The sequence below is a fragment of the Trachinotus anak genome, unplaced genomic scaffold (genome assembly GCF_046630095.1).
Source record: "Trachinotus anak isolate AG129_WGS33_773 ecotype Australia unplaced genomic scaffold, CSIRO_AGI_Tana_v1 ptg000031l, whole genome shotgun sequence".
Taxonomy (NCBI): Eukaryota; Metazoa; Chordata; class Actinopteri; order Carangiformes; family Carangidae; genus Trachinotus; species Trachinotus anak.
In genome coordinates, this window is record NW_027273882.1 from 2963844 (window position 1) to 2990055 (window position 26212).

At 37.6% G+C, this 26212-nt stretch overlaps 1 protein-coding gene and 1 long non-coding RNA gene across 7 annotated transcripts in view; one reads left to right on the forward strand and one right to left on the reverse strand.

The window, feature by feature from the left end:
- The window catches only part of tbc1d32 (TBC1 domain family, member 32), a 71481-nt gene that overhangs the window by 28394 nt on the left and 16875 nt on the right, over positions 1-26212 (reverse strand). For all 6 annotated transcript variants that reach the window (XM_071467980.1, XM_071467981.1, XM_071467982.1 and 3 more), the window contains exons 20-28: positions 23905-23992; positions 23004-23122; positions 21391-21510; positions 21045-21133; positions 11271-11393; positions 9396-9504; positions 6957-7050; positions 6722-6847; positions 2623-2706 (exon numbers count right to left, since the gene is read on the reverse strand). In XM_071467980.1, the coding sequence (XP_071324081.1) occupies positions 2623-2706; positions 6722-6847; positions 6957-7050; positions 9396-9504; positions 11271-11393; positions 21045-21133; positions 21391-21510; positions 23004-23122; positions 23905-23992 (952 nt within the window). The remainder of the gene's footprint in view (positions 1-2622; positions 2707-6721; positions 6848-6956; positions 7051-9395; positions 9505-11270; positions 11394-21044; positions 21134-21390; positions 21511-23003; positions 23123-23904; positions 23993-26212) is intronic.
- LOC139612427 (uncharacterized) lies at positions 21518-23123 on the forward strand. Its single transcript, XR_011686538.1, has 3 exons — positions 21518-22294; positions 22401-22467; positions 23001-23123. It is a non-coding gene; the product is annotated as an uncharacterized lncRNA (long non-coding RNA).

The window sequence follows — 26212 nt, forward strand, 5'->3', positions numbered from 1 at the left end:
ATGGCTGATATCTGATTATATTTGCAATATTTATTTACGTCTGACATGAAAAATGACTTATTCTTTTTTGACACTTATTGTAATAAAAGAAATACTGTTGAAAAGGTTTCATATTGTCATTATGTAAGCTAGCTCTCACCATAGGCAATGGATTTGCATAAAAATCAATTAAACTGGAAAAGCGAGACAAATTTAATGTGTTTAAGTGGCATAGTAATTGCTTGAATGTCTTTACTGGAGACCTTTGTTGACAATACTTACAGTTATACTAAGAGTTGTTGGCTCGGTCTGAGCAGGCAAGAGCTGGATTATTCTTTGATAATAAAATTGCACTCTACCACTTGAACTTCACTGACATAACCTGTGCTGCTCCTCACCTCACCTCACCTCACATTTTGTTCCATTATTAAGTTCAAGTAAAGTGTAGGTTTTGTTGCTCTACACCTCTTGGCTTTTAGCTCTACATAAATACATTAAAACTGTACTTGACTCTCTTTGTCTGATCCCTGCATCCGGGTTTATCACTTCCAGTGCTTAAAGCAGTGACAGTCTCATAATTATAAAGAGAGTTACTTATCATGTCTGATGATTGCTCAGACATCAAAACATTATTTAAGCAGAGGCCTACAGTACCATTGATTCAATTCAAGGGTAGCTTCTCATTATTTTCACTGATGATTTGATTTAATACAGACAGTACTGAGACAACTCAATCAGTGCTGAGGCTGTGATTATTTAAGCTAATATGAAAAATATCACATTAAACCTGATTAAACATAAAGAAGTAATTGCATTTAGAGGATTTGTTGCTGCATGTAACATTAGCAGAACATTCCTTCTTGTTGTTTAGTGCATCTTGCAAAGAGTTTCCCAGATGAAGGGTATGATGATACCATAATCTAGTTTCATTGCATTTTGTGAAAAAATATGTAAATTATTAGCACTTCTTTACCTTTAGGAAAGTTTACCGTGTGCAAGATTGGGTATTCACTAATTAGCAGCTTTTCTTTGTGGCAACTATCAGTATGATCCAGTTGTTTAGCCCACTGGCTAGCAAACAAGCCAGGCTACTCACATCATTCTCTTGTTTGGTTTGGGAAACATAACAAATTTTATCCTGGTGTAAAAGCTCCTCTGAAAATTAGGAAGAATTTCTCCACTTTTTTACCCCCTGTCTGCCAGTCAACAGAGACTGTCTCCAACCATCACACAACACTGACGAGGTGTGTCAGCAAGGACAGCCCAACAGTTTTCAGAGCCTTCAACCTCTCAAAACTCTCATCCAGCCCAGAAGTGCTGCCACTGCTGGGCTTTTCATCTACCTCAGTGACTTCCACCAAAGAGAAAAATATCCCCAGTCAGGCGCTGAAAAACCTGCCTTTCCTAAGTCATCTGACATTTTGCCAGGAGCTGAAGTCCTTCAGACCTCCCGATACCCGTCTTCTGATTCAGACAAGCTACAAAGATTTGACTAACCCATCCCTGCAAAGTAGGAACATATTCTCGCAGGTGGGAGTGGAGGTCCTTGCAGTCATGTCAGTCAAATCTATTTATAAAGACTAAAATCACAAATAACAAATTTTCCTCTAAAAGCTTTACAATCTGCACAACATATGACAATCTATCTTTAGACACTCCATTCAGGTCCTCTACAACAATGGCCTACCCCCACAGCACCACCACATGAGCTCAAGTAGCCCTTCATCCACAACCACGCAATAAACCACCAAAGTAACTGGTAATTAAATGGTCACTGTGACAAACACAAAAAATCTCAGCCTCACACAAACCTATAATCTTAGATTTTATCCCTTAACACAAATATACTGAACCTGAACACATCATTATTTCTATATTAAAATTTGCAGAGCTACTCCACAGTCTGCCTACATATCCCCAGATACTGCAGGGTTTCCTGGGTCAGCTTCCCCCACCACATGACCTAACTCACCACCCGGTAGTGAGGTTGGCAGGTTCACCAAGTGTCCAAGTTATTAAGCACAAATCTCATGATAAAGCTTCAAAGTCGACCTTGACCTTTGGCTTAAGTTATTGGTCTCTATTGTTCTGCCTCTTGCACTGACACTGGGAGTCACACGGTGAATTCCACGTCGAGTTTCATGGTCAGGGTTCACTTCACTAAGACCCTTGCTTTCACCTGCCACATGACCGCTACACCTAACCTGGTGGGTGGACCCACATATTACTTCTTTGGGTTGAGCCTGAGCACGCCCCACCGGTACAAGCCTGTCACCAGGTGATTTCCGAACACTTGCCTTGAGAGACTCAGGGTCAGGGTGGTCATACGCTCCACCAAAATAAGATGTGTTAAGTCAATATTAATATAAATAAATAAGTAATCAATATATAAGCACAGCATTATGTATGTAATTAGGACTGAAAGAGATCTCAACAAGATCCCACCAGTATAAATTGTAAATTATGTCATAGTTAAAGCACCTAAACTATTTTGATATCATTTTCAGAACAGAAAGTAACAGGATGGAAAAGACAGAAGTTAGATTTATGGCTCAAATACAAAGAATCTGCCTTACTCTGCCCTTTAGTTATTTTTCTTTTGTCTAACTTGTCAAAAAAACTGTGTTGCTCTTCTGCACTGACCTTTGTACTGAGCTGAAGAGAAGAAGCACTCTGCGGCGGTGCTGGATAGATGGGCCACAACCTTCTCCAGAAGGTCAGCCAGCACTGGAGGGAAAAACAGACACATACCTTAAATGTATGCCAGAACAGCTATAATAAAAAACTGTGTGCAATGAAAATCCAGTTTACAGATTCAAATGCTTCTTAATTGTAGGATTCAGTAGCAACTTTCAAAAGATTCACTCATCATATAGGACTACTCTCTGCAAATGTGTATCCTCTCAATTTACAGCTTCACTGCCCCTGATTGACCCTAAGTAAACCCTGACTGTGTTGCTTTTAGTGTCATATCACATCGCTATGCAAGGGAGACACCCACTGTCACTGTAGATCTAATTGTGGAAATACAGGGAATCCCTCGGTGATGAGGCTTGAGGAGGCATTACAGATAATACAGTTCCAATCTCTTACACTGAGATTGCACAGGACCTGTTTGTTTTAATTTATGGAATGGGTGAGAGGCTGACATTTAGATAATTAATGACTTAAGCCTTATTTCACAGACACTCTCAGCTGTTTAGACCGATACTATTGCTTACTTGCCATAATAAATATTTGAAAAAAACGTAGAATAAGACATTTCTTTGTGAATATCCTGCATTGACAACAGTACACAATGCATATTCTATCCAGCATATAAAATGGCTAAAATGACTAATTTGGCAGCATGTTTTCCACGTTGTATCCCCGATATAACTCAGTATTTGCATTTTGCATTATGCATTACATTAATTTTGCTGTAATTATGACTGAAATTATTCAGTGTGCTCTTGATGACAGTTTTAGAAAATCCTACAAAATCTTAATGTATTTATTAATTTGGTGATGATTCGATTATTTTTCCCAAACCGATTGCAATGAGGTACAATCCACAGCCCATCAAGGAGAATACATTAGGAATGACTGCCACATTGCTTAATTTCCTATTCCACTTCCAATTCCACAGATGCTCTTTACCATTAAATAAATAAATATGTGAATCAAGTGACATTTAAAATTTAAGATGTCTTCTACATGGTGGTTCTTGATAAGATTTATTTTGCACAGAAATATAATATGTTGGACAAAGTTATTGTCAGTATTATTAACTACAAATCTACAATGACTACTTGTTGTGTCTCACACACTCAGTTGCCAGTTTATTAGTTACACTTTGTTGAAGTTCATGCAATACAACACAACAATCCTGCAGTAACAATCCTACCTTTTAATGTTTTTAATGTTAATTGTTTTTGAGAGGTGTTGATTCAGTTTTATGGTCATTTTGGAGGCTGTAGTTTGCAATGCTGTTGTACCCTGCGATGGGAAATATTCTAGTTATGTTATATTATAGTCTACTCCTTAATTTGCCCTTGCACATACTAAAATGCTAATATATAGAGTGACAGCCCCACTTTTGGTCCAGTTAAAGCTGATTACAAAAGGGACTTATCTGGCCCTACACTTGAAGGACGACTCTTAAGGTGTCACCAGAGGAAGGTGAGCTATATCAGTAAATATTAACTGCATTAAAAAAGTAGATATTGTATGATGGCAGTCAAGGATTTCTATCATTTCAAGTCAACATAAAATGTTACATAAAGTGCTAATGAAATAGGATGTTAGTGAAGTCCTATTCATGCAACTGTTTAACATGCAACAAACAGATAAATGCCACTGTGAACACTCCAGTGCAGCCGTACGATCATTTCACAAGCTGCCAGTTTAGAAAACACAATAAGCGCTGATCATAACTGCTCGCGGGATTCAGAATGTAAATCTGACTCTGAGATCTACTGAATGCATCTCATTGATATGCTGTTGAGGGAGACCGATTAAGCAATCAATACGCTTACAAGATAGAGAGGTATTGAACATGCAAACAGTTCTAATCATGAGTGTTTTGATGAAGAGATAGTATAGTTAATCATTTTCGTCTTGCAGCTGAATAGAAGCCTATCGAAGACACAAGCACTAATCACAGCATCTTCATACGAGAGACATAAGTAAATGTTCAATAAATTGCCTAGGAAGTATGTTATTTTTAAGTAGTCAGCCTAAAAAAGCTACAATTTCCGTAACTGGATATTTCTTAAAAAGTATATTGCCAGGCTTTGCGTGATTAATGACATGCCAAATAAAATAGCAGCTGAGGAAAGCTCAACAGATGCATCTTGATCATAGTCTTCCAGTGAAAAGCTTTAAATGAGCACTGCAGAGCAGAGAGTGGATGCTTTACAGGCTGAGTTCAACAGTGTACTGATGAAAGGAGGCAATCACAGTATGGTACATGCATTAATGACAAGGTTGTGAGCCCTCCTTCATTTGTATGCATTTTTGTTCTCTTTGGAACACTGCTATTTACTCCTACGTAGGAAAAGTAGGCGTCAGTGCCATTTCATAGCGGCTGTCAATGGCAGTGATGAGTTTTTAGAAGGTTCATGGACATGAGATTAATGTAGTCCCAGTGAGGAGGTGTATGTGGTGCACCTGCTGCACAATAGAAGACATCAGCAGATAATGTAAATACAAAATCCACTGTGCAGTATAGTCTTATTGTATTATATGGAATTATTTTTATTATTTCCATTATTGTTCCAATAATTAATAAAACATTTACTGAAGTAGATTCATAAAGAGCTAAAAGGAAACTAATGTAAGCAAAGGCTAAAGTGACATATTGTTATTTCACACTCAGCTGACTCATTTGACTTTGTGCATCTGGTATGAACACATACAGGTGCACATATTCCTGATGCATATTCTTATTCACTATAAATACTAATTGTTTGTGGAAAATAAAATTGTTTCCATGTTTTATATCACTTGTACATCTGGCCCTTTCCAGTTGTGTTGGATCAACCTGGGGCACAACAGTCTCTAAGACCCATATATTATTTTTCCTCTAGGCTCAGAATAGCACACTTATTGTATAACATGTATTTTACACTGAAGCTTCACAGCTGGTTGATTATTATACTCGGTTGCCATTATAACCAGTTGACTTAGTACTGGTTGTTTTATCCAACTGTTTATGATACTGTCTCTTACTGTGTCACTTACTTTTATCTTTTATGATGAAAACAAAGACCCTGTTTACACTTCACCTCATGAGTCTTGGGCAGATCAGACAGTTATACAATCTCAAAAGATTGAACCATCTTGGGAGATTGTTGAAAAGGTGTAAATGCATCCATCTCTCCAAGACACAAACACAATCTTTATTCCTCCCAAGTGTAACTGTGTGTCAGTAAGCTGTCTGTGAAAGTACCCTCTACACAGCAGCATCTGAAATTTACACTGGAATTATACTGAAATAAGACGTCATTCTCCCTGTCATTTGAAATAAAGACAAAAATGGCTGCAGCAAATTCAACAAATAGAGATACACAGAAGGAGAACAGAGAATTGCTAACTTCTGATAAGTTTGGACTGTGAATGATTTGTGGTTGAGTGAGTGTTATGTTAATAAAAGCCTGTAAAGACAATAAAACTTGTTTTGCTTTTAGTCCATAAAAGAGGTGTTAGCTCGCTAGCTGTTTTTGCCAATTATTAATTGTTACAACTAAAGAGCTTAAGTGCATAATGTATTCTTCTATTGTTTTTGGCAGTGAAAGAACAGCGTCAGGTGGATTACCATCACCACCTGGATTGAGGTGGAATTTTCCTGATCTGTAGCCAAAGATTCAATTTCCCATAAGGCTTGTGGGGCAAACAAAAAATAATGGTGCAATGCTCATGACTGGTTAGCTCTTCTTTGCTACTGGAAGCATTTATTTCAGTTAATTCTAAGCCTTTATTTATTTACTCTGTTCTCTTAAACTTTATCCTTTTTAAATGTTTGGAAGTAAATTGCTTGTTGTTCTTCCCATGCTTTAGGCATCGGCAAAGATTCATAAAGATTCAAGCCTCCACAATCTTGTTTTTGTTTGATTGTACTTGTGTAATGATGTGTGTGAGAAATTAAGATTGATTTAAGTCGTGTTATCTATATATATGCTTTGTTGTCATTACGTTGTTCGAAGGTAGAACATCCTGACTACTAGGAACACCCAAAACTACCTGTGTACCAGTAGGTTACCTTTTCCACTTAGGATGCTGGGTTTAGAGATCATGACTTTGCAGTACAGCCTACGGCAGATCACCATCCAGCTCTCCTCACTCTTTGTGTCTTTAGATGATGCCAGAAATGCGCTGATCTCAGAGTCTGTGCAGGGATGAAAAAAAATAATAAAATAAAAAATAAAAAATAAATAAAATAAAATAAATAATAATAAAATAATGCACCAGTTAATATCGGCAATGTTTTGTCTCACCCTGTGAGTTCTGGAGGATCTTTGGCGGGTCCAAGGTGTAGCAGTGAGGTAGAGGGTAGCTTGAAAACATGGGCCAGGGGTAAGGATCTTCTCCCTGGAGTGAGCAGATACACAAACTCAGTTAATTATTTGACCACCTCATTAAACCTTAATGAAATTATAATAAATAATATTTTAGCTCTGGATTTTGTATTGGTGAACTACCAGTCCTCCTCAAACCTACATGATTCACGATAAATGTTTTATTTTGTTTGATTTATTTGCTGCACTGCTCTGACTAGACAGACGTTATAGCTGTTTATGTGCTTGCTGGGGTATTGATGGGTTATGCATTATGGATTGTTAACATTTCTTTGCAATTCAACACACTAAAAAAACTATGATAACAGTGTTTGATCACAGCATTTTAAAAACACTGGAAACTATGAACAGTGTAGTGCGGTTAAACAGTGACTCGTAGATGAATTCACTAGTGAGCAATTGTTTAGCTCCAAGCTGGTAGCAGTTCATCACAATATGTGTTCATTTGTATGAACGGTTCCTTCCTACTTTCTATTTTTATGACTTTCTTTGTAACCCACTGCTTTTTGGTGTTGTATTCATTACACCTGTCAAAACGTATTTTTTAAGAACCATAACTTCTGAGTCTTAACTCAGCGTCACCAATATAATGTGCTCTAAATCTTAATGGTGTTTAAAAAGCAGGCCTCTTTATCCAATTGTCTCTGCCCCTCCTCCTCATGATACTCCCTGATGGTCTTTGAATCTGTCACTCAGGTGATGAGCTTCTCTAACAACGAGTCCGGCAGGTTGGGTAGGCACTGATGATTGTAATACAGCTTTGAGACTTATTGTTGTAACTAGTAACAGTTAAAAACATTCTCTGTGGTGGTATCATTTTTCATCCCTCTTGATAGTTGCTACACTGTTGGTGGAAGTCTGAGAAGAGGACACACAGGCAGGGTGGTAATACAGGATTTTACACAATGAGGTAAATTATTTCAAATTTCCTGACAGTTCCCCACCCTACAAAACTGTTGACTGCCCATTTACAAAAAAAACCAACAACAATTTTTGAATCATAACCATGTTGAAGAGGCAATAATGTATTACATCCTGAACCATAGGACATAAACTCTTTTTAACATCATGTTGGGCTCTAAATTCAAAGAAATATAACCAAGGAAATGACCTCTGTGCGTTCAGTGAAAGCCATAGTCCTACACAGAAGACATCATTTGACTCTATGAGAGTCATAGTTACAACATCTCCTGGTGAAATAGTTCTTTTGTTCTTTCTTTACTTTAGTCTTTATAAAAAAAAATTGACGTAACAGCAGTGAAGTAGTTTGAGTATTCTTGTCCCATGCAGTAAAGAAGTACAAGAAAGCTAACTGTTAAATTATTGGCAAATGAAACACTTGAATTAGTATAAAATAAAACGCATTATAACAATGAAAATGTTTAATTTAGACAGAAATGTCAGGAACAACTGATGTTTTAACACAGTGATGCTTCTCTTCTCATTTCTCACCAAGAATGAATTCATTTTCCATTTGTTTTCACGCAAAACCTATACTTGTTTAACAGCTTTCTGCTCCTTTTTATTCTCTACAGGTACCTGGAGAGATGAGGAAAAGAGACCTGTGACACATGAAGGAAATACTCACTAAACTAATTTACAGTCTCTCCCTTTAGATATTGTTTTCATATCCTTTCCTTGACCTCAGTGAAAATTAGTTCCTGTTTTGTGCTCAGTGTAAACAACACCTAAATAATTGATATCTATCTCAAAACAGGCTGAGTAAATAGGGCTACAGGCTTAAAACAAAGACTGAAGCCCATTTGGTAATCAGTAGGACTCCTGTCCTCTGATGAAATTATCAGTGGTGCGAAGTCATAATAGACATTGATGGATGGATGGGTTTGTGTGAAGTTTGGATCATGAGTATGGTGGAGACTGCTTGTGTTAATTAGGAATAGTGAGAGGAAAGATTAAAAAGAACAATGTAATCACTACATACAGTTCATGGGAAATGGTAAATTTTCTCTATTTCACAGAAGGTTTTTGCTCATGAAAAACAACTGGCCAATGTGAAACAATACAATGAAAAGCTGCAGAATTCCAAGTGTCCAATTAATGGTTATTTAGGTTTGATTCTGTCTGTGGAGCTGTTCAAAAAGACCAACAGTTGTGAGGAGTCAGTGTTTGTCCTCCCCAAAAAGATTAGAAAGACAATATTTCACCAAAGGATAGTCGTTAGGAGTTGTTGTTTTTTTTTTTTTTTAACTTCAGCATCTATAAAATAAACACACATAATTCCCTTTCATGCAAAAATTCAAGACTTAAATTGCCAAGAATAGTCAGTCCACTTGACAGGTGGAAAGACACCACCACAATTAAAAACCAGGTCACAGTAAAAACTAAAGCAGAGCAGACCTCTTGCAGGGCTCGAGGAGGAAGCCTTCTCTCAGACGGACCTCCTACCACACTCACGCGAGCCAGCACATGATTCCTCTCCACTGACAGACCGTCTATGATGAACTCCCTGATGATGGCAGAGGGGTTAGGCAAAGATGGCAGTGTTAGAGTAGGTGCAAAAGGAACAAAAACAACAAAATTACAACTCATGCCCTAATGTAATAAATGTTTAGAGATACATGAGCTACCGTATCTGCAAGATGACCAAACGAGAAAGACATCCGAAAAAAAGGTCTCTCATGTGTATGTACAATAATGTGCATATAAATAAACTATAATACATTTTTTGGCCACATAATATTTCTGATAGACAAGGTCGTGCAAATTTAAACACTTCAAAACATCCCCAATTTAGTGTAGCTCAGACAAGTTTCTTTGAAAAGTCATAAAACCTTGCAAAGAGTTTGAAGCCTCTGAATGACTGTGACTGTATCATTGCTGCAAGGTAAGTTAGAGAAGAAAGAGAGAAGGTTTCGTGTTGAATTTCAGATAAGATCAGAGAACATTACAATTATAAAGGCACTTTAGGGTCGAAGGGTGTAAGCCTTCGTAGATAGTTCCTATAACTGAGGCAATTTGGAGTTGAAATTGGTAATAAAAAGGGACTATCTTCTTGTACAGTGCTCTTTCCAGAGGCTGTTTGCCACAAAATGTGATTTACATACGTTTTTCAGGGGGAAAAATGTCGCATCACTCATGGCTCAAAGAACTCAAGCAAAAATAAAATGTGCAGATTTTCCTTATAAAGTAGCTGTGGTGAATTTGGATGCCATTGATATTAAAAAGGTCAGATCAAAAAGGAAATAAAGAGAGTTAAGGGAAAAGAATGAAACAGTGAGATGCCAAAAAGTAAAGTTAAGATGACATTGAACAGAAGAGGCAGAGGAAGAGAGGAGGGTAAAAGGAAAGAGGAGATGATGGTAATGAGAGCACAAGGGGAGGGGAGGGCAGGAAAGGGATGGACAAATTAACAAGTCATCATTCTCTAAAATTGAGCCAGCACTCAGATACGCGGTGTGAGTTGGCATTTCAAGGCCATTTCCATTCATAACCAATAGCCATGGCTCTGCCGCCCATTACAAAAGAGAGAGGGGCTCTTGAACGCCCACTTTCGGAAATGGCCTTTTCACTTTCTTTCTGCTTTATTTCATTTTGTTTGTGACAAGCCAAACAAACAAACAATTTCTCATCCTGAGGGATGATTAAATTTGAGAGTGTTCTGTCATATCAGGATGATGCACAGAGAAGCAAAGAGCCTTTTCTGAATGAGTACAAGGAGAATGACTGTGAGAGTTGAACATGCTCACTGTGGAAGCTATTGAAATGTCTAAATGTCTGAAATAACTTCCGTCAATTCACCGTGCTCTGGCTCTGGAGTAAATTGAACTTTCTAGAAAACAGACTTTGACTGAAACATCTAGAAAACACAGAGGTAAAGTCAAAGTACAGAGAAAAGACCATTTTACAGCAGTTAAAGAAACCTCTCGATGCCAAAGCCTTTCCAACTTTAGTTACAACCACCGCAGTGCATCAGTTAAATGATACTCCTCCTACATAAACTTGGCTCAGATGTCAAGGATTATGAAAAAGACAATAATGAAACAGCTCCATATTACTAATGATAAATATATTTTTTTAATGTTTTCTAATTTGGGATTTATGGCAGAATTAAAGTCATTACAAATTAGTATTTTGTTTTTGTAAGTTATAAAGGGCTATCATGCTAATCTCTGTGTAAGAATCACTACAAAAGAACTGATGACATAATGGACAACAATTGAACTAATAACTCCCAAACAATACATTTTGAAGTATGTGTTTATGAGTTCATACCCCTCACTGGTGTCTGGCTCAGTGGTGTTCTCCCTCTGACTCTGCAGCAGCATGGAGGAGATGTTGTACTGGCTCTCCAACAGCAGAAATGAGTCCAGATTACAGCAGAGCACACTGAGCAGTCTTCAACAACACAAACAAACAAAAACAAATACATTAAAATACAAAGAGGACTGGCATTGTGAGATACAGTAGCAAAGCAACAGCACAACACAGTTAAGGCTGTAATGTAGCACATGCTGTACAGCAGGGTAGAACCAAGCAGACAAGACCCATTTGGAATTTGTTTGTCTATTTCCTCTGGCCTTGTATGTCTGCAAGTGCTGGATCTGTCAACATTTTTTCCCACCAGCTTGCTGTAGCCAATTGTAAGCTTTGTTAAGTATGAGCCCTTGGGAAAAGTTTCATGGTTCATTTTCAGTTGCTGGTAATGACATCAGGCTCAAGGAGACTGTTAAGCTCCAGTTGTATTTTGAGAAACTAAAGAAAACTAAGAGCCTGAGAAAGCTTTTTCTTTTATATGGTCCATTACCTGTCTAGAGGAAAAGCTTCACAAGCATGCATCAATGACTTTTTAACTTATTGTTTTATATATAAAATCATTTAAAATCCCAAGAGAACATCCAGACAAACTCCTCTCAGTAGCACCAGAAACTGTCTTACCAAGAAGTGCACAAGAAGACTGATACCCATCTTTTGTCTGTGTAGTAAGTATGGAGTCTAAACTAGAAGCAATCGGCTTTGCATACCATACAGACTGGAGGCAAAGGGAAAACAGCTAGCCTGGCTACAAATACCTCTAAAACTCACTACTTAGCACGGAGTATCTCATTTGGACCTGCATGCTGTAACAGGAACTACAGTTTGCATATCTGCCTGCCTAATACTACACTAATGCCATACATGTTCACATGTATGGCATTAACATGCTATAGTACACTTTCTCCCTGCTTCCAGTCTTCATGCTAGGCCAAGCTATTTCTCCCAGTTCATGCTACAAACTTGGATCTGATCTAACTAGACCCAGAACCTGTAGTGGCTTCCAGACCCACAACAGTCAACACATGATTATCTTGTTTCAGTAATGACTAATTACCTGTAGAAAACCCATAGAAAACCCCTGATGATTTGGCTGCTTCTGTCTGAGCTTAATTCTTTTGGTGTTCAATACAGACAATAACGAAACAGATTTTCAACTAAAATTTGAAACTTGAATGACCTTAAGCATCAGACTAATAAGATGAATAGTATATTACTGTACTTTTTAGACCATTTTATGTATGTGCAAGTTGATTTCTTCTTCATTATCACTGCTATTAGGGGACCACAGTTTTTCCAGATATGACATCAAAAACAATATACTGAACAGTGAAATGTAAGGCTTATTTTTGAACATTTAAAAAGGCTGTTTCAAATTACCACTTATTTTCCAGTTTCACAAGGTGACATTTAAATTTCTAACCATGCAGATGTGTTTGTCTTTTGACTATTACAGCAGTATTTCATGTTGTTTGGCGTCTTGTGTGTATGTGTGTGTGTTGAGTGCGTTAGTCCTTGTGAAAAACATCTCTCTTTTTAAGCAGCTGCTTCATCTCCTGAAGTGGTGGGCAGTTACTTGGACTCCTGTTTGACTGACAACTCTACTCACTCATTCTGACAGCAGCACAGCAAGAGGCTGAGAATCTGTCAGGCCTTCTGAACTCTCACAGTTTGAGACAAAGAACTAGAGAACCAGAAATGCCTCCAATCTTGTTGCCTGCAGGAGATTTCATTCTAGGGCTGCAACTAACGATTATCTTTATCGTCAGCTAATTGGCTGATTATTTTTCCAATTAATCGCTTGGTCTATGAAGAATGAGAAATCAGAGAAAAAAAGCCATCACAATTTCCCAAGGTTCTCCGAGCTGACATAATCAAACTCTTTGTTTTGTCCGAGCTGAAGTCCTAAAACCAATTTCAACATTTCAGTTTACTATGATAGAAGCCGACGATTCAACAGTTATTCATCAAAACCAACTAATCAATTTATTGACTACCCATTTATCTCCATTTTATTCATTTACTTCTGACACCTGGTCCACCTGGACAGACTGCTACCTATCTTTGCCGGACAGGATGGTCCCATGACAGCTGTTCACCAGCCTAACATAACCTCTGACAACCTAAATACTAGGTCAAAAACTTGACTGACAACATATCATTTAATTGTTAAGCTACACTAATACGCAGCATTCATTTCTACCCCATTTTTTTTCTACACCATTTTTGTCAAGAAAATATAAACACATTTGTTTGTAAGTTTATCTCTTCCCTCTACCTAACTAACCATAGTTGTTTCTCAGCAAAGCGTTCCTGTAAATACACACACTGGATGACAAGGCACAATAAACTGCATAGTTAGCTCCATAGGAGGCCAAACACCCTGATGTTGGTAATGTGCAAATGCTAATTAACAGCACAAAGTAGGACAGTAGGGCAGAAATGCTAAACTGGCATAAACAGCAATTTGAAAAAAAAAGATGGGGAGAATAACTGAACGACCACATTCAATCAAAGTGATTGTAGATTATTTCTAGCATTTGATGTCCTATTTGTAAATAAAGACATTTATATTCAAAGAAAAAAAAGACAAATACTGAGGCTGTGGATGGTTGACATTATTGAAACACTACCATTCATCTCCTCTAAGAATCTAACTTGGTATAGTCTTAACTCAAGATGACCAGGAGTAGTTTTCTTGCCAGTTATGACTGATGATTATACTGATCGATTGGTCATGCATGAGGTGAGATGCAAATGGTCAATCATTTGGTTGGCTTATAGCAGGCAGTTGGGAGATCGTTTAAAAGTTGCAGTTAATGTTAATAATCCATCAATCATAAAATCATTAAAAAGTGCAGTAATGAAAGAAACTCTGTGGAAACATAGACCTATGGAAATCTTTTTCTGTAGATTTATGGAAATGCCAAAAAGTAATGAATCCCCTAAACTCTAACAGTTTTCAAGATCAACACTTACACAGTACAAAGTAGAGACAAAATTGGTGTGCCACCATTGCTACACCACTCTACACAATTAAAACAAGTGCTTTAAGTTAATGATCTGCATATATCAAGGTAGCAGCATGAAAAGCCCACAGGCTGTGCATTGTCAAAGATCAATCAATACCATGAATCCTTACTATACTGTGGGGATTCTCGACTATGTAATCTGTTGTTACTGAGCCTGAAACCAAACAAAGTAATCAGTTTAACTTTTTTGTCCACCATAGGGTACTTTTACATCTGACTTGTTTGATGCCACAGAATAAAACTCTGAAATATTTATCATCTTTTATTTATTCCAAATCCATTTAAATCTAGTTTACTTTGTCTGGGCAGGTGAGACAACCACAGCTGCACTCTGGTGAGGTCCTGGCACATAGACTGTGTCCTAGTACTATAAAGACTGTTCCTTTAGAAGCTGTAATGTCTGTGCAGTACCTGTTCAGTTCTCATATGCAAAGACCTCACCCTGACCTGAGAACCTCTGGACCTTCCTACAATATAAACATAATCTTCATAATCTCTGGATTGCAGATACAATAAAGACTGTAACTGTTTTCTGTGCATAGAGCATCAGTGTTGAGATCTAGAGGAACCGTTACTGTGGTCTCTCCTTTTACTCCTGGTTTATTTTTAAAGTTGTACGATTGTATTAATAAAAAAAGAATCTAATCAAATCAGGTTGAAATGTGTGAAGCTGTGCACCAGCACACACACTTGATGTGTTTAGAGCCATCAACAGTAGAGAGGGTAGAGGAGAGGCATCCACACAATTTACACAGGGGAAACTGCAGGAGGAGGCGGGGTGGTTGCCATGACAACAAAGAGGCTTTTACCAACAAGGCTTTTCCTTGCTGAGGCATTTTTTGCTCATTAGCTTGTGAAGATCAAGAGTAGTGGAAATTGTGCCTTCATTTAGTTTCTTTTTTTTTCTCAAGGTGGCTATACTTCAGGAATGTTCAGTGCATGTTTGTTTTACAGCGGTGCTGGTGATTTGACTTGAACATGGCAGAAAAGGTAAAAAATGTTGTGACATAATGTGAGAGTGAAGTCCAAGGCTGATTTCAAATAGTTTCCCAGTGCTCTGCGCCAACTGCAGGATTGGTCGATTTCATGAAAATTGTAATAGTTCAACCATCTCCTCAGGCTTCATTCTGTTTCAAGGATAACTTCAGCATTATTTATATTTTGTTAAAATTTTTTTGTCAACAAATCCCATGAAGAAACCAACACTGAATATATATCCTACTGAATGTTTAATGAATCACAATGCAACTATATATTATAGAACTATCCATCTTTACATATGTGTACACTGCATTATTATTTTTATTGCATTAATATCATTCTCATTATCATTATCTTTTTTATCATAACGTGTATACCTAATTTTGAATATCAGTCCCCATATTATTAGGTATGTATACTGTGTAGACTGTGCAATACTTTTGATTGCACTAATATCTTCATTCTCCTATCATTATTATTATTATTATCATTATTATTATTATTATTATTATTATTATTATATCTTTATAATAATGTGTAATGTGTATTATTTTTTGGAACATACTGCAATATACTTTTATTGCACTTATATTATCACTATCATATCATAACATGTAGAGCTCATTTTGGCATTTATGTAATATAATGATTACTATCATCATCATTATCATCATCATCATCTTAGTACTATAATGTGTACATCTTATGTCTTTTTAATTTTTAATTTCCAGTATTGTGCTTGTAACTGTTCTACTCCGCATGCTTTTGCAAATTGAGTGTTTTGAATTGAATACTAACAAGTGCCATAGAACTCTATTGTTGTCCATCATCATCACTGACCCATACTGTTGCAGGTGACATGTTCAGTCAGTACAGTAAACACCGGCGCAGTAGATAATTTTGAGTCAGTGCCAGATACACCGCAATGCTGCCATAAATGCTTACTGTGCATTAAAAGTGTATACAAATGTAGCTGAAAAGAGTGCCCATCAACTGCACTATTCTCCTGTTTGAGTAATGTTTGCTGAGAGCCACTCTGGGCCACTATGCATCTGTGATCCATTTTTAAAGATTTATGCCTTCAGTAGGAACCAATGGCCCTGGAGCCGTGTGCTCCAGACAGTTTGGGAAAATTGAAAAGTATGGGATTTGTTAACAAAATGAAAAATACAGAATAACACCAGCCTTGTCCTTTCCACAAGCAGCTCACAGAATACAAGCACCTACAGCATAAATCTGGCAGACAGGGAGCAAATACTCAGCTACTACAAATGGAGAAGACTCCATTGTATAAAATGCACCGATGAGCATATTTCTCACAATTAAAGGGTCTTTCTCAACGTGTGTTTTGCTCCCACGCTGCATTATTATATAAGAGTCAGACAATAATACACATGAAAACAATGCATTGACTCTTCATATGTTCAATAACAGGAAGCAGACTTTCAAGAGGAAAAAAAAATGTTCCAACAAAAGAACAACCTGGAGCTGTTATTCATTATGTAGCATAAATGATAGATTGACACCTGAACAAATTATCCAGGCTGAGTCCCTTTACTCCCTCATCTACTGTGTTCACAAAAAAATATTACACAAGGTGGCAACGTGTGGTTGACTGACCTCAGGTTAAGCCAAGTTACTGTCCCTCTTCTAAAGATTAATATAGAGCCAAGCCAGAGCCAAGTTTGTCCATCACGAGTTTTAAATCTCACAACTAACTGAGTACAGTCAATAATCATTGCAATTTTTTTGCTATTGCTACTGAGCTCCGAACAAAATAAGTACATCTTGGCATCTACTTATCAGTGATATATACACAAAGAACATACAGAACAACTCTGAATCAGACAGTCAGACAGCATTTGTTTTCCAGTTTGTCTGTTTGGAGTTCTCTTTTTTCTAACCAGCTTTATATCTCAGTTGGATATACAAAACATGCAAAATCAACCATCTCTTGAGAGTATAGTGTCAAATATGATAAAATATTAAAGCTATCTGTCATTGTACTAATACAAATGATCCAATGTCAAATGAACAAACAAGCAGAAAAATAATGGAGAAGAGCTTCTTGGATCTGACTGTGATGAAACAGCAGCAGGTGCTCCAGATGCATGGGTGGGCTTTTTATCTACAGGGGAGGGAATAGATTTCTCCTAAAAATCACAGAAGGCACTCTGCCTTGTTTATGTACAAAATTTTATCATTTTTTTATAAATCCTTTATTATCACGGTTACATTATGAAAAACAAGACCAATCATGTGCAATTGTTTGACCGTGAGGTAGACCAGTGTGCGTTGAATTGTCTTGTTTTTAATCATGTAGCCACAATCATTTGCAGCCCTCCAATATATAGCCTAATGTGAAGCGTTTTGTACTAACAAAGCAGTTTGGCTTTTAGGAGAGAATCTGTTCCTTTCCTTGTAGACAGTCACAGGAAAATACATTCATGTGGTAAAACTGCTCACTTTATAATTAAACACAGTGATGAAGTGTCTAGCTAAACTGAGCACTGCAAGAAAGGCAGGCCTCAGAAAACTGAAAAATACAAAACAAGTTCAGTGTATTCATGAATCTGGTTGTGTGTTAATGTAAAACCAGACAGTTGTGTGGTTCGCTCATTCTGTGTAGTTAGTTTCTCTTATCATTATGAATGGATGGTGTTTCATATTTTTAATTTACAGTGAACAGCTGGCTTCTACAGCAAGTAGTGATCCAAAGCAGATCTCAAAATCTACCATGAGCTACTTCAAGAATCACAAGCTGAAGTTTTTGGAATGGCCCGCACAGTCCCCTGACCTGAACTTTATTGAAAATCTGTGGGTACATCTAAAAATATTTCAGAACTAGACGTGATCTGCAGGAAGACTGGGTGAAAATTCCTAAGTATAGAAAGTTTCTTAGCTGCTACACAAAGTGTTTGCAGGCTGTGATATCTGACAAACAGGGGAGCATACCAAGTACTGGCTTAGAAGAGTGCCAAAATTTTGTAAGCTCATAATGTAAAAAGTAACTGTTCATTCACAGTTAATAAAAGGGTATTTTCTAAATGTATATCTGCTGCAATAGTTGTATTTACTTCTTTTTGCTTTAAAAAAAATAAATAAATAATTAAAATTTCCACAAAATGAATAATTTACCCATGATGCTTAAACTTTCACATACATTTGCAATTTACTTCAGAGCTTTACTGACCCTGCAACTGCAGGGGGCACTGTTCACCACTACAAGCAAATTGGCAAATTGGGCTAATGCAAACTACAACAGTATAACCCACAAAGTAATTAAATACAGCCTAACTTCACAGAGAAAAAACATACTGCAGATATGTGAAATCCAGTATAATATGAAAGTGGCACCAGAACACTTGGATATATTGGTTTATGAAGTTGCTATACAGTGTGTCAGGACACATTTTAAACATCCTGCACATAAACGACCACGGCTAGCTCCTTCCTGTGACAGTTTAGGTTCTTAAGTGTGTGTTAAGCTGCTGCCTTTTTAACTACACTTTCTCTGCACAGCATCATGATGCAGCAACAGAATGGGCTCAAAATGATTCTGAGCTTGTACAGTGGTGGTCACAATTAATTCCAGAGTTTGTAATTGTGAATCAGCCTTTGTAAAGCTGTAAAATAAATCAGCCCATATAATGCACCCCCACCCTCCAGCTGTAGTGACTTCAATCTGAGTCACCTGGCTGGGTGTTGCGGCTTAACACAAGTGTTTATTTACTGGCTATCTGTGCCACTCTGTGCTTGTTATGAATGAAGGGAACCATCACAATTTCGGTTATTTTCATATATTTCTCACAAGATTTCTGTCTGACTTTTCCCATTTTGTCGATTGCTCTTCCGCTGGTTTAAATTGGGCGGGGCTCAGTTGGAATGGTGCTGTCAAATGCTTGCAGGCACCAATCAGGTTTTAGCAATATTTGAATCAAAATGTGGCGACAGTTGAAGGTTGTTGCTTTATGTTGCCAAGCCACTCTCAGTCAAATCTAACCAAACCACACCCACAAAGCCCTAATAAAGCAGATAACACTGAGTTTTGAAGTGGATCTGTCAATAAATAATACCCACGGAAGTTTTTTTTTTTACAAACTTACATACTTCAATCAAGTTTAATAACCAAAGGCCAGGTTTTATTTCTTACATTTTTTGGACATATTGCTGATTAATCAGTGCCATGTCCTTGTGTGCAGTAGCTGCTGGGATCAATAAGGCACCATCCATATACCATCCTGTCATATCCCTTCAGGCAAAGGATAATCAGAAAATCAAATCAAAAACAGGCAGCATTGCCTGGGTGAAGGGTGAAGCTGAATTAAAAAGCAGGTGTTTTAAGCATCTTTACAGTTCAACTGCTGGGGTACATTCAGGTGCACTGAATAGCAGCACCCTCAGTATGTAAACCTCTAGAGCGAAAAATACACACAACTGTCATGATGGCAAAAATCTTGAAAATAAATTAACGGGACATTTAATTCACCTTTACTCACTGTATTTCAGATGCTTTAATGATTTTTAATGACCTTTGGGTGACAATTTTTTTCTTTTCTTTTCTTTTCTTTTCTTTCTTTGTCATTTGTTTTTATGCTGTCTGTGTTAGATGAACAATATTCTCAAAGCAAGAAAAATAAAAATGAACTGAAATGAACTGCAATAAATCTGCACATAACCTCAAAAATTAGAATTTGCCATGTTTATGGCCAAAAGCGGATGCAACATATTTACTCAGAAGTTGTTGGTTTACGGTAGTTATACTTAAAATTTAACATGGTCTGACTTGACTTACTGATAGTAAAATGCTACATTTAGCACATTTAGCGACCCACAGAGAGAGCCAGAGTCTAAGTCTGTCAGAAATGGCATCAGTCTGGGTGGTAAATGAATAGAACCTCTTGTTCCTGTCACTTAGTTTCTGGATGTTAATAGGAGTGGGCTGACTGACAGGCTCAGAGAGTGAGTCAGCATGGCTCCAAACAACTCAAAGCTATTGTGATTCGAATAAGGCAAAGGAATGCACAGCAGCCACCAGAGCTTTGCACACACACAACCAACACACTATATATATATATATATATATATATATATATATATATATATATATATATATATATATATATATATATATATATATATACACACACACACACACACACACACCTTTCCCCTGCAGATTGCTTCTTATCGCTCTTAGACACATTTTCAAACTTAACAATATACCTTAGTTGTAAGACTTACCTGACCTTACAACATGCAAATATCATTAAATCCTTTTCAATAATCGTCATTTTTACCATACAGTATTACAGGGTTAACTTTAACCTTCAGTGTAGTCCTACCACCAATCTGAAGCTATAATCAAAAATGAAATAGGTCTTCATTTTAGAGGAATTCCAGCACTACCTTCACCACCCTCCTCACTTGTTAGGATCTCTGTTTTCCATAAATATAGACATATACACACACATATATACACACATTCACACCTACGAAGCCAAGCTTGTTCCTCTCTTATCCATGGAAATCCTTTCATCAGTCTTTCAGTGCTGGGTAATCAAAGTATAAAGAGCCATGTCAGTCTGCTACTGCCAGAGGCTCAAGTGTGTGTGTGTATGCATGCAAGTGTGTGTGCAGTCACCAGGTGCTAATCCGATATTGTGCGCTTCCACACTGATGTTAAGTAATATGGGGAAAAAAAAAAGTATCAGTCACTCACCTGAGGCCAAATGTGTGAGACTGCTCATAGTGGAACAGGGAATGAATCTTTGCATCTGAATTCACAGCAATCAGCCTGTCAATCAGATCCTGCCAAGTAAAATGAGAGGCTGTGAAACAGAAGACAACAGTTATGGTGTAAAACGAAAACAGTGTGGATATTGACAATGTGTGAGGTACATAATGTACATCAGCCTCAGTATACTCGGGGTTTACGGGGAGCCCTTTGCAAGAGAAAACAAATGCATTGGTCGTGGTGGTGGTTGGTGAAAAGTACAAACATGCCCTCAAATGGCTGAAAGAGGCATTGCATGAAATCTGAACTACACTGTGTGAAAACCACTCACAGGAATGGAGGTTGGCATTTCTCTCAGGGTGTATTCACTCTTGTTGGCTAAAGGCTGTCGGCCCAGCAGCTCCCAGACTGACTGGGAAGAGGAAAGCAAGTTGACCAAGGACAGGAAGGACTGGGGAGACAATAGACAATAGACAGAAAGAAAGAGGGTTAAAGAGAGTGGCAAAAGGCAAGAAAACAAAAATGGGCACAGATAGTGTGGTCATTGGTGATTCATTAGGATTTAATCCACTTTTATTCTAATTTGTGCAACAAAGTTATTGTTTATGTGTTGTTTTGTTACATTATGGGTCTATTTTTTTTATATAATAATATGATATGCATCCCTATAAAAATAAACCTTTAAAGTACAAATACAAGAAAGATAATAATAATAATAATGATAATAATAGAAAATAGATAATAGATAATAGAAAACATTATGGCTTCATTAGCCAGTTGATTTTAATTTACAGAAATCCACAGTGCATTTGTCCTTGACAAAAGAAAATTAAATTGATTCAAAAAATTAAAATAAAAACATGGCTGCATGTGAGCAATTTTATAGCATGAAATTACATGTGAACAGAACGGTTGTCTGAAGAATAATAAAACACAGGACGTCCTTCTGTTCTCATTACTGGATGAAGGCAAACAGGGAAATGCATAAACATAAATGGAAAAAGGAATGAACACACACATGCACACACACATACATAAAAACACACATACATGAAAGTCACATTTCTAAATTATATTAAACAGCTAGAACACGCCTTGCTATCAGTGTAAAAATGTATAAATTAATGCTTTCCTGAGATTAAAATCTCTATTCTTTCACCTTTTTCTGTCAGTTTTAATGTTTCCAACACAGAGATGAATCCAACACACTGAACACAATTCTAAACTCAGCAAAGGTGAGTGCAAAAAGTCTTTGTTACATATTTAGTTTGCTTTGTCTCACAGAGGTCAGGGCATAAAACCTCACACACACATTTAATGGCACATTTTGTCTGTTTTCAGCACTGGCTCAGGTGCAGGGCTCTACCGCCATGTGCTGCCAGGGATGGACAAGGAGGTTTGACTGCATGTATGTAACCTGGCAGCTGACCCACTGATAAGGCAGGCTTTAAAGTCTCTAGTGGCAGGGCACAGTTGACACTTGACTGGTTGTCCGTATTCACTTGGCTAGTTTCACTGAGAGAGAGATGACCTGGCTCCTGTCAGAGGCCAGCATCTCACACACACACACACGCACGCACGCACGCACGCACGCACACAGACACAGTACTCGTGCTTCAAATTTTGAGCCTGTCCTGGACTGAGCCTTGAAATTCTGCCAAAACTTTAGAATTAGGATCAGAAAAAGTAAAAACTACTATAAAATATATACGTATAAGCTCATGCGAGGAGGAATCTTGCTCAAGGTTTAAAAGAGTTATAGTTTCTACATATATAATGAGTAAATTATGAATACAGTCCTGTTTGATTGAAAAATGAAATGGTTTTCCAGTCAAGTTTATTTATATAGCAAATTTCATACAACACATGTAGACTCAATGCACTTAACATAATATAAGAATGTCTTACAATAAAACCATTCTCTCTTTCACACTCACACAGTACCTTGTGGCAGCTCCTGTCAATGGGATCCATGGGTGTTGGTTTGGGACGGACCACTCTCACATCTTCACTTCCACACTCCAGAGTTGACCACAGCTCGATCACCAGCGCCCGGACAAAACCTGCAACACAACATAAAGCCAGTGGTTTCAATATGGATCTGTATGGAGAAATACTGAATTGACACTCACACTTTAATGTGTGAGCTACCCGCGAGTGCAATTGTGACTTTAAGCATTTAAAGATCTGATATTTCATCATACAAAAACTGATAACTGCTTAATTTCAAAGATGTCAAAAATAGCAAAACTACACTTTTGTAACAGGTTATTTTCTGATATTTTAGGCTTTTCTTACAGAAGGCAGTATGGACACACAGGAAATATGGGGACAGAGCAAGGAACAATGTGAATTAGTGCCCCCAGCCAGAGTCAAACTGTGGAAATTGCAATTAGAAAATAAAAATAACCGCATAACCGCACAGCTACCCAAATGACCTAAATATTACACTTCTGCAATTCAATTTTACACCTCCACTCTAACAAATTGTATGAGTTGTGTGCTGCTATCTATGCCTTTGCCTTTCCATCTAGCATTAATATGTATGTTATATTGAGAATGCATTCAGATATCATTTACTGTGCTACTTGTAAATGTGGCTCAGAAATGGACAATAAAATCTGACAGCTGCTCACATCACATACTGACTTGACAATAACTTAGAAGATTAAAATCCTTTCTTGCTCTTTCTTCATCCGTTTATTCTGACACAAACAACAGCCAAAGATGTTTCTACCTGGGCTGCTTGATGTCTGCTTTATGTCGACTAGACAACAACTTAGAATACAAGCCTTAAGCATCACAGATGGCAAGGGTTTGTTTGTGCAAGTAAGTCGATTAGTACCTGAACAGTGCAAAGCCACCACCCCCGGAGCAGTCGCTGCCACCTGTGTCACCATCACCCCATACCCAAACTTCTCACAGCGGCTCACCTGCAGAGATCACACACAGAAATCCCATAATCTCCAAAATATTTCACTTTTATCTTTGTAGGTTTTGCTTATCAAATAAATGAGAGATTGGGACAAGGTGATAAATTGAAGGATTGAGGCTGAAGAAAGAAGGACTTGAATTTGAAGCAAACATAGCTCCATCTTGAGGAAAATTTGACAATTATGATTCATTACACAAACTCTGCTATGACACTGCTAGAATCCTGAAAAGCCACTGTATAACATAGTTTTATACGCTTAGGAGAAATAAAGTTGCTAATGGATTTTGGAGTGTGCAGGACCTTCATTTATTACAACACAATGTCACAACTAAAAATAGACAAAATATAATTATATTCCATAATTAAAGTGAAATGCCGAGCGAGGCAATTACAAAGGTGTGCAAACAATGGTTGTAAATTAAGCCCACAGGGGATTCGCTAAGGTTTGCAGTAAGACTGTATTTGCATTTACAATATAAATCATGGACAATACGTTATATGTAAGGTATATGTAGAGTCCAGAGGTTAATAAATCAAACCCAGAGTGAAACGAGCAGCATTTTAACAGCTTCCAGGCTACTAGTGAATACTAAACAGTCTTCAGGAAAGGTGACTGTGGCTTTCAGGAGCAGCAACAAATTACCTGCAGAATGAATTAGGGATACAGATGACATAGGCCAACAGAATGAATTGAGGTTTTTAAAGGCTGATTGTTTTGCTGGATGGCATGTTATGCAATACATAAGCCTAGAAATATGGCATGCATATTTTATTGTACACAGCACAACTATTTGCTTACTATTTATCTGCAAAAAAACTATAATTGATGTTAATTTGAACGTGTAAATGTAAAACACACATTTCATTTACAAGTTTTTTTTCCCCCTTTCAGTGATTAAACTTCAGAATTTCATATCTATTTATGATAACAGTGCTACTCTGTTGCCAAAGCTGTGGTTTTCTGAGCCAAAGTGGTCACTTCACATTTTAATTCACTGTAGATAAATCTACTTGATGTAACCGTCTGTGTAAAAGGACTTTTTCCAAATTCTGCTGTGGCTGTGGTGTTGGCCCACAGTAATTCAAGTCAATGTGACAAAGAATCACTTGAACAGCATATTACTTTGGCACATTGATAGGATCGAGAAGGATTAAATTGAGCCACTGCCTGAGTTAATACTCTCGCAGGGCTTCCATAAAGGTGATGAAATTCTACACCCAACTACAAATATGTGACAAATTAAAAGAAAAAACTCAATAAATGAGGAACAAAATGAATGCAAATGCTTCCACACAGGTGCACTGCTTTGAAAAATTGAAACTGGTCAACTGGTTAGTGTTTCAGTAGAAACAGTGACCAAAGTGACATCTGTATTTAAATCTGTGGGAAAGACCTCAGTACACAGGGTTGGAAATTGTGGTCCACAGAGCACATTTGATGATGCTTGTGTATTAGTGTGATATGTCGGGAAAAACAGAAGAGCAACTCTTCCTCAGGTGACTGAGAATGTCAGTGCAGGACATGATCAGAGGGATATCATAGCAACAAAGATGAATACACATTCAGTTCAGTGGCACAGAAACCATGGTGAGGTTATTCGGTGGCTCTGTTGTGCTGTGGGGGGTATTTGCTGACACGGTTTGGGTCCACTTGTCCCCTAAAGGGAAGGGTCACTGCAGATCAATACAAAGTTGTTCAGAGTGATCGCCTATATCTGATGATGAAACATTTCGATCCTGATCTGAGTGGTCTCTTCAAGGACGACAGTGCCCTCATCCATAGGGCACAAGAGGTCACTGAATGGTATGATGAGAATAAAAATGATGTGAATCATATTCTATGGCCTTCACAGTCACCAGATTTTAACCCAGTTGGACCAACATGATAGACAGCGCTCTCCACCACCATCATCAAAACACCAAATGGTGGAATATCTTTTTGGAAGAATGGTTCCATCCTTCCAGTGGAGTTCAAAGACTTGTAGAATCAAAGCCAAGGAGCAGTAAAGCTGTTCTGGCAGCACATGGTGGCCCAACACCTTACTATGTTGGTTTTTCCAAGCTTATCAGCACTTCTACACTAAAGTCCAATGCATTGTAAAAGTGAAGTAAGTAAGTAAGATAGACTTATCTGGATAGCTGACATATTAATTAGCTTCCAGTGCTTTTAAACTAAATGACTCTGACAACATCTGGAGTTCCTTAGTACTAGTAATTT